General features: G+C 48.4%; 1 protein-coding gene across 1 annotated transcript; it reads left to right on the top strand.

Annotated features, from left to right (window-relative positions):
- The first annotated feature begins 18 nt into the window (after positions 1–18).
- On the top strand, positions 19–15,937 carry BLMH (bleomycin hydrolase). The gene is made up of 12 exons (XM_083715265.1): positions 19–151; positions 3,222–3,419; positions 3,503–3,612; positions 4,649–4,790; positions 5,371–5,459; positions 6,051–6,143; positions 7,491–7,646; positions 8,444–8,602; positions 8,701–8,768; positions 9,627–9,744; positions 11,522–11,591; positions 14,982–15,937. The coding sequence occupies exons 1-12, from the start codon at positions 139–141 to the stop codon at positions 15,131–15,133; spliced, it is 1,368 nt and encodes a 455-aa protein (XP_083571391.1). The 5' UTR covers positions 19–138; the 3' UTR covers positions 15,134–15,937.

The following is a 15,937-nucleotide window of genomic DNA, read 5'->3' on the forward strand; positions in this document are numbered from 1 at the left end:
GGAGGTTTGTCCTTCCCGCGCTCCGTCGCGGGCCCGGCTTCCTGCTTCCGAGGCTATAAAAGAGCTGCTTCCGGCGCCGGCGCCCGGCCTTGGTTTTCCTCCTCGGTGGCTCGCGCTGCTGCGGCCGAAAGACCCACGATGAGTCTCCCAGGTGCGTGTGTGTGTGGTTGCCATGGGAACGGCAGAGGCCTGCTGGGGGTGGGAGAGGCCGGGCGCGGGGTTTCCATGGCAACGGGAGGCTGCTGTTGCTTTTTGGGGGTGGGGATGGGGGGAAACAGGCGCCGTCGAGCCGCGGGGCCCCAGGATTCCGCCCCGGCACCTGTTTCCCACCCACCCACACTTCAGTCCCGGCCAATTTCGCGAGGAGAGGATTGCACCGCCGAGGGAACGTGTCCCTGAGCATGTGCAGAGTGCCTTCCCCCTCCCCAGGCTCCTGGGGTTGAAGGAAGCGCCCCTTCCTAGTCCGATTTCCGCCCCGGCGCCTGTAGGCTCCCCACCCCTCCTCCCTGCTTTAGTCGATCTCTGTTTTTTATTAATAATCTGATTTTTATTATCGAGAATGAGTGGCTTGTTTGTTTGTTGAGCGGTGGGCAGCCTCGACAACTTAAGCAGAAAAGCCTGGGTATAAATGCCAGAGAAATAAAGGAAGCAACCGACCCTGGAGGCTATACATGAAAAGTAGTTGCCTGATGAAAGAAGGCTGAATTTAGCACCTCATTAAAAGAGCCCTTAGACTTAACAAGGCACCCGGCAGCCATAGGCAGGCAGGAACTGTGGGAAGAACAGTGTGTGGTTTGCATGCTACTTGTGAAGAAGAATAATAATAATTAGCAGTAGTAGTAGTTTATTTCCTCCAGAAGCTTGAGGAACTGGAGGCTGCTTGCAAGAATTAAAACAAATGAAGATAAAACACAGATCACTAAAAACATATGAAAGATAATAGTTAAGACGTAATTAAGATGATAATGGAATCAAAACGATGTAAAAACAAATCTGTCAAAAGGCCGGTAGCAAAAACAGCAGAGCACTATTAAAAGCCCTTTCCTTAAAAGCAGTTAGTTCCCAAAAGCCTGTTGGAATAAAACGGTACCTTCTGTGGTCTTGCTTAGAAAGCTGGTTTAAAAGGGACCCATGAGGGAGCCAGGCCGCTCTGTAATTTGGCCACTGCAGTGGAAGAAGTCCTGGGTTCATACCCACCTGCCCACCCAAACAGTCAATGTGATACATCAATAAAGGATATAGGTTCAGATCTGCAGCCAGCCAGATGCTCACTTAGGTGATCTTGGTTCCAGTAACTATCTCTCTGCCTTCCTCCTTTTTATTCTCACAACAACCTTGCAAGGTAGTTTAGCCCGAGAGATAGCTACGGGAACCAAGATCACCTAGTGAGCATCTTAGTTGGCTGCAGATCTGAACCTATATCCTTTATTGATGAATCACCTTGACTCTGTTTTTCTTACACCACTTGAGTTTTGGTGGCTGTATAAGTTTTGGGGACTTCATGGTAGGGCCCCTGCTTTGCACATAGAAGGCCTGGGGTTCAAATCCACTTAGGGCTGGGAAAGACAGTTCTGAAATCCTTCAGGTTACATATGCTTCAGGTTACAGACTGCTAACCCAGAAATATTACCTCAGGTTAAGAACTTTGCTTCTGGATGAGAACAGAAATCATGCTCCGGCGGCGCAGCAGCAGCGGGAGGCCCCATTAGCTAAAGTAGTGCTTCAGGTTAAGAAAAGTTTCAGGTAAAGAATGGACCTCTGGAACGAATTAAGTACGTAACCCGAGGTACCACTGTACTGAGCTAGATAGACTAATGGCCTGATTCAGGGTAAGGCAGCTTCCTATGTTCCAGTGACAAGATATATATGAAATTAAAAGGTCGGTGTCAGCCCCATTGCCTTTGGGAAACGACAGTTCTTTTTAAAGTTTTATCTACTTTTTGTCAAACATCTTTATGTCAAGATAAGCATGCATTGAAATTCAGCCACCCTGGCAACATGGCAATTAGCTGTGCTTGGGTGAGGCACTATTAGGAAACGTGTCTTTGGCACGAAGCAAGGCCTTTTGATTACAGGAGTGGATCTGGAACAGTTTCACACCCTTAAGAAGGTGGAGGGCAGCATTGCCTAAGAATATAGATACTGAAGACAGAAATATTTGCATAGTGTTAGAATACATTTCACAAAAAGTTGTTTTTGCTGTGGTCTACTTCACATAGGAGCCTGCACACCTGCAGATTCCCAGCTTTTATTTTAAAAAGAAAGAGTAAGTTTCTAGCATTTGTAGAATCAGAGGGATAAGCAAAATGTATAGATGCTGGTCTTGTCTTTGGTGGGAATCTAGCCTGCTCCCCCCGCTCGTCGTTTTTAGTGCTTTACTTTGCCCCCACCCCCAGGCCTGAGGCGGGAAATCCTGCAAACACCCATGAACAGGAATATTTGCCTATTCCATTTTTAGACCACATGTAACACTGAAATCTCCATCTATCCCCTGTTATTACTATAAGACAAAGCACGAAGTTTGAAGGGAGGGGGGAATTGGAAAGGGAATAATTGCAGTGAGGCAAATGTGTAACCTCAGGATCTGTTTTGAGATTGCTGGATTTCATTACTTAAATTATCATCATCATCATCATCATCATTATAATCTACTCTGGTTTTTGGTTTAAAAACACACAAGACAGCTAGCAAAAAGTTAATCTGGTTGCTTATAATTGTTTAAAAGTTTTACTGATTTTTATCTGCAGCTTTTATTATGATGGTTTTATGTATATTTGTTTTCAGGTTACCGGTAGTTTCTTTGTTTTCCTTGTGTTTCGTCTACTGTTTTATTGGAGACTGCTCTTTGGTTAAATAGCTTACAAATCTTCTAAGTAAATAAGCACAATAAAAATAGGCAAACGATACATATAGCAATCATAAAATGAAAAAAACACAGGCAATTATCAACAACAGCTGAACACACTAACATAATATATTAAAAGCCTGTTTTAAAAGAAATTCAGCAATTTGAGTAATAAGAGTGTCTCTGAGAAGAGACAGAGGACATTCCCTGCCACGTCATGAGTGGTATCAGCATCAACCATGTCTGCAGACACCTGTGATGAACTTCCAGCATTCTTCCTGAGCACATCCTTGTTCTGTTCTCTCCATGTGTGCCCTCTGTTGCTGACTTTCAGAATCAACTGTCCTGAATCGACTGTCCTGCTTTGTCTTAGCAGGGTTGAGCCTGAAAAAATCTTCAGCTTTCGCCCAAGCCCTGAAAGCTGAACCCCGGTACTTGTTGGCCCAGAATGTGGCCACGTGCGCAGACCCCCTGGAGGTGTGCCTGGAGCGAGCCGTGGTGCAGGACACGCTGCAAGTCTTCCAGCACATGGTACCTGCTGAAGGCAAGCCCATCACCAATCAGAAGAACTCAGGTAATGGCCACCTCCCTTGAGATTGCACATCCCATTTTAATGCTTTGCGATGCCCATCTCCGCTGTGCTCCTCTGACCCCCAGGACGCTGCTGGATCTTCTCCTGCCTGAACGTGATGCGCCTCCCCTTCATGAAGAAGTTCAACACGGAGGAGTTCGAGTTCAGCCAGTCATACCTCTTCTTCTGGGACAAGGTGCTTCTAATTGTATTTAACTGCCCTTCTGCTTCTTGCATTTATATCCCACCTCCAAGGAATTCAAGGTGGCACACATGATTTCCCACCATCCACATTTTACCCCCTGTGAAGTAGGTTGCGCTGAGAGATGGTGACTGGCCCAAGGTCACCCCCCAGAAAGCATGCCTGAGTGAGGATTTGAACCCAGGTCCTTGACCAACACTTTTAACCGCTATGCCATGCTGGCTCTCAGAGGTGCTTTATTGAGGCTTTGTTTAGGTGCTAGGGCGGGAAGCCTGTGGCCATTTGGATGTTATGAGTCTTGAGAGGTGGTGGAAATTAGGGTCCAGACTCATCTGGAGGGCTTCAGATTCCCCTCTCCTGCTTTGAGGAAAACCCAGCAGACTGGAAGAGCCAGTGTGGTGTAGTGGTTAAGAGCGGTAGACTCGTAATCTGGTGAACCAGGTTTGCTTCCCCACTCCTCCACATGCAGCTGCTGGGTGACCTTGGGCCAGTCACACTTCTCTGAAGTCTCTCAGCCCCACTCACCTCACAGGGTGTTTGTTGTGGGGGAGGAAGGGAAAGGAGAATGTTAGCCGCTTTGAGACTCCTTAAAGGGAGTAAAAGGCAGGATATCAAATCCATACTCTTCTTTCTGTAAACAGGGGTGCCATTCAGGCTTCTGCCTTGAACTGCCACCCTCAGAAACCTTTTTTTTGGGGGGGGACAGCAACCCAGGAGGGGGCATTCTCTGTGGACTTCCATCCCCACAGAATGGTGTCCTCATTGCACAGCTATCATTGCATGCTGAAAACACACCTGACCCTTTGTATTATGTCTTAGTTCTTATTGTTTTATTATCATAACCTGCTCTGGGCCTTGATGGCAGGTAATTGATTCTATAACTAAATAAATAATAACCAGGGGGCCACCACTAAGTGGGCCATCCTAGCTGTAAAAAGGCCAGAAGGTTAAGGTGGGGTGGGTTAGCTTGAAGTCTACCAGGGCTCAACAGACCTGGTTTCTGACTGCATTCTGACTGGCTTATTTTCAGGTTGAACGCTGTTACTACTTCTTGCATGCATATGTGGAAACGGCTCAGAAGAAGGAGCCCGTGGAGGGGAGGCTGGTGCAGTTCCTGCTCTCCAATCCCTGCAATGACGGCGGGCAGTGGGACATGCTCGTGAACCTCATTGGTAAGAGAAGCTGAGGCTAAGGCACTTTGTAGTCCACCTAGGTTCCTGGGCAGAGGATCCAGCATCTTAAGCAAGGGCGGGGGGGGGGGGCTGCTCAGCCAAGACAAGGAAATCAGGAGTTGGGATTACAGAATTCTTTGGGTGGGGCTGGAATCGCTAAAGCTTTAGAAGGTCTTCTGACGAGGTGGACAGTTGCAGTACAAGACGGAGTCAGAGTCCTTTCTCTCTGAGATCCCCACAGGATCTTCAGTCTAGTGCTCTCTTACGTAGTTTTTAAAAATGTATGCATTGAGCTTATGCAGCTAACCAATGGTGGAGTCAGGCTGCCCGGCAGGGTATGTCCAAGCTCTCAGGCAAGCCCAGCATTTATTACCCTGACTCCTTTAACTGGTGATGCTGAGGACTGGACCTAAGGCTCTCCTGGACTAAGGATGTGGGAGGACAGAAGTAGCCTGGGAACAGTTTCATTGTGTCAAGATCTGTGCTTATTTCGCACAGCGTAAACTGAGTGCAGCAGGCAGAACAATCTTTCCTTTGGCCCATCGGTTCTGGTCAGTTACTAAAACTTGTTCCTTCCTAGAAAAATACGGCGTAGTCCCCAAGAAGGTTTTCCCTGAATCACACACCACTGAGGCCTCCAGACGAATGAATGACATTCTGAACCACAAGGTAATTAAGGGGGGGGGGGCAGAGAGAGTGTTACCGTCTCTAAAATCATTCATCTTCTTACCAGTTTGGAAACTTAAGCTCAGGCTTGTAAATAAGCCCTTAAAAATAATCAAGCCCCATGGAATGGTTTAGTTGCCTGCAGGTATCCTGTGTAGCACACTGATGACCTGAAAAAAAGGATGCTAAGTGAAGCTTTCCTGTCTGGTGGCTTGCCAAGAAGATTAAATTCGCCATAGGCGATCAGATGAGTCCATTTAAAGCCTGTTAAAGCCCTTAAAATCAGAGGTGGGCCTTTGGACAGACCTGCCGCTCCACACACACAATGAGTTGACATAGTTTTCACAACCTTCCTGTTCAGATGCTGACACCTGGCATTGCTTGCCAAGGTCCAAATCCATGGGAGCTGAATCTTTTCTTTCCAACTATTAAAAGGTAAATTCTAGCCTGGTGCTCTCCAGATGTTCTGGGCTGCATCCCCCACCAGCCAGCTCAGCCATCTTGGCTGCTCCAGCATCCTGAACTTTGAGCGTGTCGAAAGCAGAGATTGCCATTTAGAACTTGCTTTTCCCGCTTTTCTTTTCTTCCAAACAGATGCGAGAGTATTGCCTCCGGCTGAGGAATATGGTTGAGACTGGATGCAACAAGGATGAGCTCTCTGCAGCCGTGGACACCATGATAGAGGAGGTCAGCTGCTCTTGGTGTGGGGGCAAATGCGATGGCTGAGTAAAAAGAGATTTTCTGTCCCTGCCCCCCCTTTCTCCCCGCACAGGGCCCCAGTCATGATGCTTCTCATTCTGCTGCAAGACTTTCCAAGTGCACCTTAGTCTTTATTGCGTTTATATCTCGCCTTTTCCTCCAGAGAGCTCAAGATGGCATACCTACTTCTCCTCTTCCCCATTTGTGACAGGCCCTCGTCTCTCCCAGGTCCCAATCCAGCACTCTAACCCCTACACCACACTTGCTCTCACACTCTCCTGTTCTGATCCCAAGATTCCCGCTGTATAAATTTTCCATGGATAAAAAAGAAAGAGCTGCTAGGATGAGCTTGAGCTGTCTCATTGCACATTTTGTAAAGAGCACATTGTTCACAGGCCTCCCCAGGGGTTCTTCACGTTTTTGGTGGTGGCAGGCTTGTTGCACGTGGAGTTTGGGGTGGCACGCATGTGCACACCCTCCGAAGTCTTGGGAAACGATCACGCTTTGTAGATCCTGCTGCCTCACTGTGTTCTTGGTGTGAGGCAAGCCAAGTCCCTTTATTCTTAAATCGGAACAGAACTCTGATTGGGAGGAATCGTAACATGCCTGCTTCTTGATTAGGGCAATTTCACTAATCTTCTGTCGAAAGTATAACTGAGCACAGCTTGGACCAGCCTTTGCAGCTCTGAAAGTGGCGCCTTAACAGAGAGATGCAGAGATCCACCATGAATGCATTTTGGTTGTGCTCTTTACAATTTGGAGGGGCACTCTTTCTTCTCTCTGTTGCCAAAGCTGCCAAGAGGAAAAGTATATCAGGCTGTTTTAATTTTACTTTTTTACAGGAGTCGCATTACAGGAGTCCTTCACTGCATTTCTGCAAAGCCCTTGCTTGGTGCCTCCCTAAGTGTCCGTCCAGGGTGCCTGCACTAGAGGGCAGCAGACAACAACGTATATCATTTTTTTTTGCTGTTTTCCAAGGCACTGGCAGCTCCATGCTGGGTTCCCCGTCTCTTCTCCCAGAACTGCCTCCATCAAACTGGTGGCCATTCCACCTGAACATTGTGTAACGTTTATTAGGGAGCAGAATGAAAGAGTCCATAGATTTCCTCTCCCCTTCTGTTCCCTTTTGCCTACTGTGTCACGTTGCTTAGCTTCCACGCTGTTGTTCAAAAAGCTATAAACCAGCTTGATGCCTTCGGCAGAACAGTAGCTTATAAGCAAAGCGAGCAATTAAGCAAAACGAGGGTTTGTGAGTCACAAGCATCAGTTCCCTCCAGCCGATTTGAAGGGAGGCGTCTGGGTTCCACCTTCCAGTAATCTGCTTTCCCTCCCCAGGTGTTCAGAATAGTGACCATCTGCCTGGGGAGCCCTCCGGACTCCTTCTGCTGGGAGTTCTACGACAAGGAGAAGGCCTACCACAAGATCGGGCCAATCTCGCCCCTGCAGTTCTACAAAGAGCACGTCAAGCCCATCTTCGACATGGAAAGCAAGGTTGGGCAATGTGGTAAACACAAGGCAGCCTGTGGACAATCATTGGCCCCCTTTCTGTGAGATCCTTTTTAGATTTTGGAAACGGATAAGACACACCCCTGCCCCACACGGTCTCCTGGAGCCTTCCCAGTCTGTTGCTCCCTTCTTTTCGTTTAATACCACAACCCCTCTTTGGTCTGTTCAAAAGTTGTGGCATGGCTGCAATCATAGAATTGTAGAGTTGGAAGGGACCCCCCAAAGGTCATCTAGCCCAACCCCTGCAAACCTGGAATCTCAACTGAAAGAACCCCTGACAGATGGTCCCCCAACCTCCCTTGAAAAACCGCAAATGCTGGGAAGTCCATCACCTTCCGAGGTAGTCGGTTGCATTGCTGAACAGCTCTTACTGTCAGAAAGTTCTTCTTAATGTTCAGGTGGAAATCCTTACAAAAAGGCCCACCAGATTTCCAACCCCAGATCTCTTTTTGGGGGCCAAGCATTGATTGGTCAGATGGTGATAAAATTGTGACCCAGAACATCAAAACCGTGATGAGTCTAGCAGAGGATATTTGCTGCTGAGAAACGGCACCCCTCATATTATTTCCAAACTTCCATCTTGTTTGAAATGGAACCTCCAGGTTCAGTGGCAGCCTACCTCTGTATGACACCTGCTGGAGACAAACAAGAAATGGCCATCTTTGGCCATGCTCTCCTTGTGAGCATTTTAGTTGGCTGCTATTGCTGGTTCCAGCAGAGTTGGGAGGAGTGACCTCCTTGAAATTAACTTCTTGCGCTAACTCAGCCCTTTGACTTAACAGGTTTGCCTGGTGAACGACCCTCGGCCCCAGAACCAGTACAGCCAGCTTTACACGGTGGAGTACCTAAGTAACATGGTGGGGGGCAGGAAGACTCTTTACAACAACCAGCCCATCGAGCTCCTGAAGAAACTGGCAGCTGCTTCTATACGGGATGGAGAGGTTTGGCCGGCCCTTTCTTTGTTTCGCTCCTTAGCACAGTGTCTTCCTGCTCTTTGCTTCAACTGAAGGGTCCTGATTGTCGCCTGCTCTCTCCTCAGGCCGTGTGGTTTGGTTGTGACGTTGGGAAGCACTTCAACAGCAAACTGGGCATCAATGACATGAATATGTAAGTGCTTGTCGGGTGGGGGAAGAGGGCTGTGATCCTGCACACAGTCCCCCTGGGGATTGTGGGTGTGCACGTCAAGTTCAAACTTTGCTTTGCCTCCATTTCTTTGTTCTTCCGCAAGCTCAGAGCCCCATGGACCGCAGATCTGCTGCACCTCATGCTTAACTGCTCCTGTATGTTGTTGTTTAGTTGTGTCCGACTCTTCGTGACCCCCCTGGACCAGAGCACGTCAGCCACTCCTGTCTTCCACTGCCTCCCGCAGTTTGGTCAAACTCAGGCTGGTAGTTTCGAGAACACTATCCAACCATCTCGTCCTCTGTCATTCCCTTCTCCTTGTGCCCTCCATCTTTCCCAGCATCAGGGTCTTTTCCAGGGAGTCTTCTCTTCTCATGAGGTGGCCAAAGTATTGGAGCCTCACGATCAGCTTCACGATCTGTCCTTCCAGTGAGCACTCAGGGCTGATTTCCTTAAGAATGGATAGGTTTGATCTTCTTGCAGTCCATGGGACTCTCAAGAGCCCCTCCAGCACCATAATTCAAAAGCATCAATTCTTCAGCGATCAGCCTTCTGTATGGTCCAGCTCTCACTTCCATACATCACTACTGGGAAAACCAGAGCTTTAACTATACGGACCTTTGTTGGCAAGGTGATGTCTCTGCTTTTTAAGATGCTGTCTAGGTTTGTCATTGCTTTTCTCCCAAGAAGCAGGCATCTTTTAATTCGTGGCTGCTGTCACCATCTGCAGTGATCATGGAGACGACCTGATAAATGTGTTTACTCCGCAATTTAGGATTACTAGGGGAGGCACTTTCTCTGAACTCCACACTTAATGTGCATTTCATGTGTGCTGCTTTGTAGATTTAACCACAAGCTGGTGTTTGGTGTGTCAGTCAAGAACATGAACAAGGATGAGCGGCTGATCTTTGGGGATTCGTTGATGACCCACGCCATGGTCATTACTGCCTTCACTGAGAAGGTGGGTGTTGGGGCAGCAGGGCGGGTGGCGGAGTTCCTTCCCTTCCTTTCCACGTATATGGCAGTCAACCAGACAATAATTGCACGCACGATCTGTTCATGGAATCCTTCTGGGGACGGTGTGTGCTTTTGAAAGACGGACAAAGAACCGGTGGCCCTCAAAGGTTTTTGGGCTCCATCTCCCATCCGCCCCAGCCAGCCTGGTCAGGGGATGATGGGAACAGCAGTCCAGCAACATTTAGAGGGTGACAAAGATCTCTGCTCTAAGAAGTTGTATTCCGTACACGTGAGAGACAAAGGGATGCTTCCACTGAGAGGAGGATGCCCCTTAGAGAACAACATGCAGAGAACATCTGTGGCCTTCCAGAGACTCGATTCCCAACACCCACCTGCCTCAGCAGGAGCATGGCCAGCGGTCTGGGGTGCTGGGAGCTGGTGGAGGGTCCCATCCCTCTTCTCAAGTGCCTTGTCGACAAAGACCACCGTTCTTCTATGATGAATCATAGAACGGTAGAGTTGATATCTGGATGATGCTGGTGGCAATAGCACTGAGGCCACCAACACTGCCCCCCTTACCAGAGGCAGCTGCTCTTCCCCCAAGGACAGTACAGGGACTCCACAACCACCACCACAATCCCATGGCGAATGCCTTGTTATTTTACATTATGCATTTTAGGTACACAGCCTTCCAAAGCTTTCTAAATTTACTGTGTGTCTCCAGTTTCACAGACAGAAATATACAAAGGTTAGCAACGATGAAAGGTAGTAAAGACAGCTGTGGAATTACTTTAAAAGCCAGATAGGCCCACCAGGCAGTCAACCCAATGAGATCGGACCCTCCTCTCTCTCCTTAATCCAAGAGGGATGCTCAGTCCACTCTGCCCCACTTGATCCTTGCTAGCTAGAAAGGGCTTGTCTAAACATTTGGAGGCTCCTCACCTCAGAAATCCAGAATGTTAAAACAGAGAAGGAAGGCAAGATTAAAAGCCGCAATGCCCCTAGGCTGTTTTTGCCAACGGTTGGCAGATTTATAATTCTCACTAAAAGCTTCTTTAGGCTGAAAGCAGGTATTAAAACATGGGGCTCCCCCCTTTTTTAAAAAAAAAACAAACCTGTTGTGCAAACAGGTTCTAACTACAACTGTGATGTAATTTTCTTTTCCCATGAGGGACGTTTAATCCTTGCCAGCATTCAAAACTAAGCTAAATGTGGCTTGATTGAATTTTAAGAGCTTGAAAGTAATTCTAGTCAGGCCTTCAGAGGTTCTTGCCACCATCTCTTCCAGCTGCCTCGCATGGACCTGAGCACAGTTTGGACCCAAAGTCTTTAAAAGTACTGTAGCATGATTTATTTTATTTATTACCACATGTATATCCTGCCTGCAAGGACCTCAAGGTGGGTTGCAGGGTCTTCCCACTCTCCAATTTATCAAAATCTTGATAAAATCAGCAGCTTTATATATACACTGAATAAAATATCCACAATAAAAGTAAATGTCTAGCTAGGCCTGCAATATTCCGCATGCAATATTCTCCACACTGTAGAACTCCTTATGTGATCCAGATACCAGGCTTTTAGCATTTGGGGTTGTAAAGGCACGGGTGAGGGATGCTTTCAGCAGTTTATGAAATGAAAGCGCAGGTGTCATCTGTCAGGTAAGGGAGGCATTTTATTTCTCTGCTATAAATCCACAAGCAAGTGTGAATCGGCCTGGCCAGGGGAAGCTTTTCTGCAGGGCTCTTCCTCCTGTTGACCCCTGCATTTCCCCCTCTTTCCAGCCAGAGCAAGAGGGCTGCTTCGAAAAATGGCGCGTGGAGAACTCATGGGGCGAAGACCGTGGGAATAAAGGTAATGTGTTGCTAACGCGGTTGCTGAAAGTTGGTCTGGCCTCCTTTCGTTTTGCATCGGGGGGTTGTCTGGATTTGGGGGGAGGGGGGTTGGACTAGATGACTTCCAGGTGTCCCTTCCAGTGCTAAGATTCTCAACAGCGTGCGTATTGGGATAGCGAGCTTAATTCTGGGCCAGTTTAGCACTCAAAGCCTATGCAGTTTGCCCTGCCTCTCTGCCTTAGCAGAATCCTGACAGGCTGGTGGTCAGGCCTGGTTTGAGTGAATTCTTCCCGTTCGCCCTCCATCACTTCCGGCCTCTCCAACCTGGGGTCTCTTCCCAACGCTGAAGTTTCCTGGGTTTGTGATGAGGCTCCTGGACCTCCCTCCTTTCCTGTGTTCTGCACTCTCTGCCAGGATCGCCATTGGGCTGTGTTTGTCCCCCACCTCCTTTTAATTACTCCGGGGTCATAAGGCAGAGATTATAGAATTCCTGCATGGGGTTTATTGCAGAGAGAGAGAGAGAGCACATGAGCACTGACTGGGCTGCCGTGCCTTTAAGCTCCTGATGTAATCTTATTTTGTGTAGAAAGTTCATTACCCTTTCTTCGAACAGCCTCCAGTGGGGGAAACTTTTGCTATTGGTTGTACAATTGGGATAACAACAAGCAGCGTCTTTGTCTAGCAGAATTGTAGCTGCCACATGTGTTCCGTTTCCCTCTTCACTTCCTCTGGGAGTTGGTGGAAGACAAGAGCCCATGGTGCCCTTGAGCCTTTATGCTACCCATGGCCATTTCAAAGAGCCAAGGACTTTTCTGCGTGTACCAGTGTCTCCCATTGAGACTGGAGCTTCTGTTTGCATAACAAGAGCTTTCGTGGAACAGCAGGCGCAGGACTATCTCAATGATCCAGGCGCGCAGGTGGCCCTCACCCCCGCTTCCCAAAAAAGCCGCCTGGAGGTCAAGGCACAGCTATTCTTAGCCCTTCGTTTACCCATCTGTTTTATGAGCGTGCTAAAACCCAGAGTTGCTCCAGCAGTTAAAAACACACACACACACTCCTGCCATCAACCACAAGAGATGAGTGCGAACCACTTTGAGCTTTCAAAGTTTAAAAATAACCCGGTGAAAGCGAGACAGATTACCGGCATTCCTCAGAGTTTACCTTCTCCAGCCTCCTGGCAGGGCAGCCAGGAGGCGTGAGGTTGATTCCTTGAGCTTCTTAGCCTCTTGCTGTTCTACGTGGAAGTCTCACTCCCACTCAGAGGCAAAGCCTGCTTTTAATGAATGGGGCCTGAATGGGGCTTTTTCCTCGAGGGCTCTGGCCTTGCCCCTGAGCAGACTTTGGGGACCTCTCACTTTGGGGTCCAAGCAGAGCCCTCTCGCCACCTCTGCCCAATCAGTCCCTTGCAATGGCCAACCCTGGTTGCGGCTGCTCTTTTCCACTTGCCAAGCAGGCAAAATGCTTTAGAGCCTCTCTACCCTGCAAGGTAGGCCTCTGTTTGGGGTGGCGGGGAGAATCAGGCTGAAGAAGAGAGCTGCTTGCCCCAGGCTCATCACCTGAAGGCTGGCCAAGGCGAACGGCAATGTTCCTTCTGTAAGGACGGTGTGGGTTGCTTGCAGAACGTGTCTTGGGCATTGATTCAATACATGTGTATTGCGGGCACAGAATTTGGCCAAGCCTGAGTCCTCTGTCTTAGTGATCCTTACAACACAGGCCTATAAAACAGGGCAGCAGCGGTTAGTGCTACAGTGGTACCTCGGGTTACATACGCTTCAGGTTACAGACTCCGCTAACCCAGAAATAGTACCTCGGGTTAAGAACTTTGCTTCAGGATGAGAACAGAAATCGTGCTCCAGCGGCGCAGCAGCAGCAGGAGGCCCCATTAGCTAAAGTGGTGCTTCAGGTTAAGAACAGTTTCAGTATGAATTAAGTACGTAACCAGAGGTACTACTGCACTAACATTATTTCTGCATTGCAGCTGGGTGTGCTGAGGCTCAGAAGAGCAGTTGCTAGCTTAAGACATCACCTAACCAATCTGTCTTGCTAGGGGCGAGATTGTCCGGAGGGCTTCCTGGCTCTAAGGCTGGGCTCTGCAGTGCTATGCCTGTGGGAACCCTCAGTTGTTGGTGTCAGCTTCGCCCCTCCCCTCCCAATTCTAACCTTACTTTAAAATAGTGTTTTGGGCCTTCTATGTTTGCGGGGGGTGGGTGCCTATTTTTTGGGCTAGTTTACCTGCTTTTTAAATACATGTTTTATTTGGGGCGCATGTGTAGGTGTGCTACATGGGAGGTGTTTGAGTATTTCCAGTTTTTCCTCTGCGGAAGGGCTATTTTGCAGAACCTGTGAAATAGTTTCTTAGGTTTCCAAATGAGTTCTTAGCCTCCCACACCCATGTTTTTGGGACTCCTCTTCTAGCTGCTTTCCCACGCCACATCCTCCAGGGCAAACCTCTAGCCGCTGCTCCAAAGTCGTCATTTGCAGATATGGTCCTCCGAGAGGGTTTTGGGGATAGCTGGCCTCTTGAAAAAGCCTGGGCTTGTGTGGGAAGGCCAAGCAGCATTCTGGCAGGCCCCTTGTTTAAGGAAGAGGTGAAGAATGAGGATGTTAGATTTGGCACTCAGGCTTGGCTAGGCGTGGAGGCATTAAAATAACAAGCCCCAACGTCAGTCCTTGAAGAGGGTTGATAGAGTATTGCCTGAAACAACAGAGGCAAGATTAGACTCAGGGGCTTAGCTGGAGGATGATGAGTTATGGAGGAAACGCTTAACCCTTTTGTACGGTGCTTTGGGTCCAGATCGCCTGGTCTGGGTTTACCAGCTTAGCATTGTGATCCTGTTGTTGAAAGGCAAGGTCAGATCTTAGACAGGGTTGGAGCATCTGACCTGTTAATTGCAGAGGCAAAGCCACTAGAGGAAACCTGAAAGGCCAATCCTCAGTCACTCAGGAATTTCCAAAAACTCTGGGTTTGTAAAGTGGTGTTTTTGGAAGCTCCTGGGTTTTGCTTCCAAACACAAAATACAAGAGACACCACGTGAGACCTCATCTGTTCCTTGTAGGATTTTGACTTGTGGTGTTTCTTGATGCAGGGGAAAGGCAGGAAAATGTTCCGGGGAGGAATTTGATCTGGGATGGCAGTTTGAGCTTGGTTTGCCTATTTCCCTCCCCGAAGCACATTTGACATTGCAAGCACCACCCAGTCCGCTGGTACAAAGCAAGGAAAGGGGCCTGTATTCAATTAGCTGTGAAAATTAATGGGTCCTTAATGTTCAGAAGCAGTCTACCTCCATGCAGATTTTGCAGGGCTGCCCTCTTAGATTTCAGTGTGGCATAGAGGGCAGGGCCCCCCCAGGTGGCACCTCTTAAGCTGAGCATCTCTTAATAGACCTTGTCCCGTCCTCCTCTTCTCCAGGTTACCTTATCATGACTGATGACTGGTTCTCTGAGTACGTCTACGAAGTGGTGGTGGACAGGAAGCATGTGCCAGAGGACGTCTTAGCTGTGATGCACCAGGAGCCAGTCGTCTTGCCTGCATGGGACCCCATGGGCGCTCTGGCTAAGTGAACTGGTGTGTGTGTGTGTGTTGAGGGGGCTCTCTGCTGCCTCCTTCTGGTCAACCTTGAAGCAAGCATGTGGGGGGGGGGATCTGGAGGGCCAGGAACCAACGCCAAGTGGCCCCATGAGCAAACTCCCACTTGAGGTGCCAGTCTTGAAGAGTGGTGCCCTGTGGATCTTCAGAGGAAACAGTGCTTTTTCTGTGGATGGGGCTACTCTGCAACCTTTGCGTCGACATGTGTGCTTTTCATTGTAGTATAATCCTTTTCTTTTCTTTTTTTAAAAAAACACCCTCTAAAATTATTTTATTCATATACTTGTTTTAAAACTTCAGAAATGATTCTTTCACGCAAACCTCGTATAGAAAAAGACGGGTGGGGGGGGTGAGATGAACGCTTGGGGTGATTGCGTACCACAAAGGGCCACCAAGTGGAGATTAATTGCTTGTTGGTTGTGATTTTGAGCTGCTTGGCTGCTTGCTTGTGGGGAGAGAGGCATATAACCCATGGTGCACGATGCTGCCCACTTCCTCCATGATCTCCATCTGTCTTGTCTTTTCCAACTGAGATGTGGTCTGAATTTAACAGCCTTCTCCCTGGAGCACCTGAATCACAGCCCAGGGGATTTCCCCCCCATAACCACCACTGAGGCTCAGCTGAACCAACGGAAAGAGTGGCTGCAAAGGCTACATTCCAGAATGCCCAGTTCCTGGGTAAAATGGGATTTTTAAAAAATGGCTGCGTTTTTATTTGAATGCCATCTACAACTACCTGGTGCTATGGAGCGTTTGAATAAAAACACTTTGCTGAATGA

The sequence above is a fragment of the Podarcis gaigeae genome, assembly GCF_964106915.1.
Source record: "Podarcis gaigeae genome assembly, chromosome: 15".
NCBI classification, from domain to species: Eukaryota; Metazoa; Chordata; class Lepidosauria; order Squamata; family Lacertidae; genus Podarcis; species Podarcis gaigeae.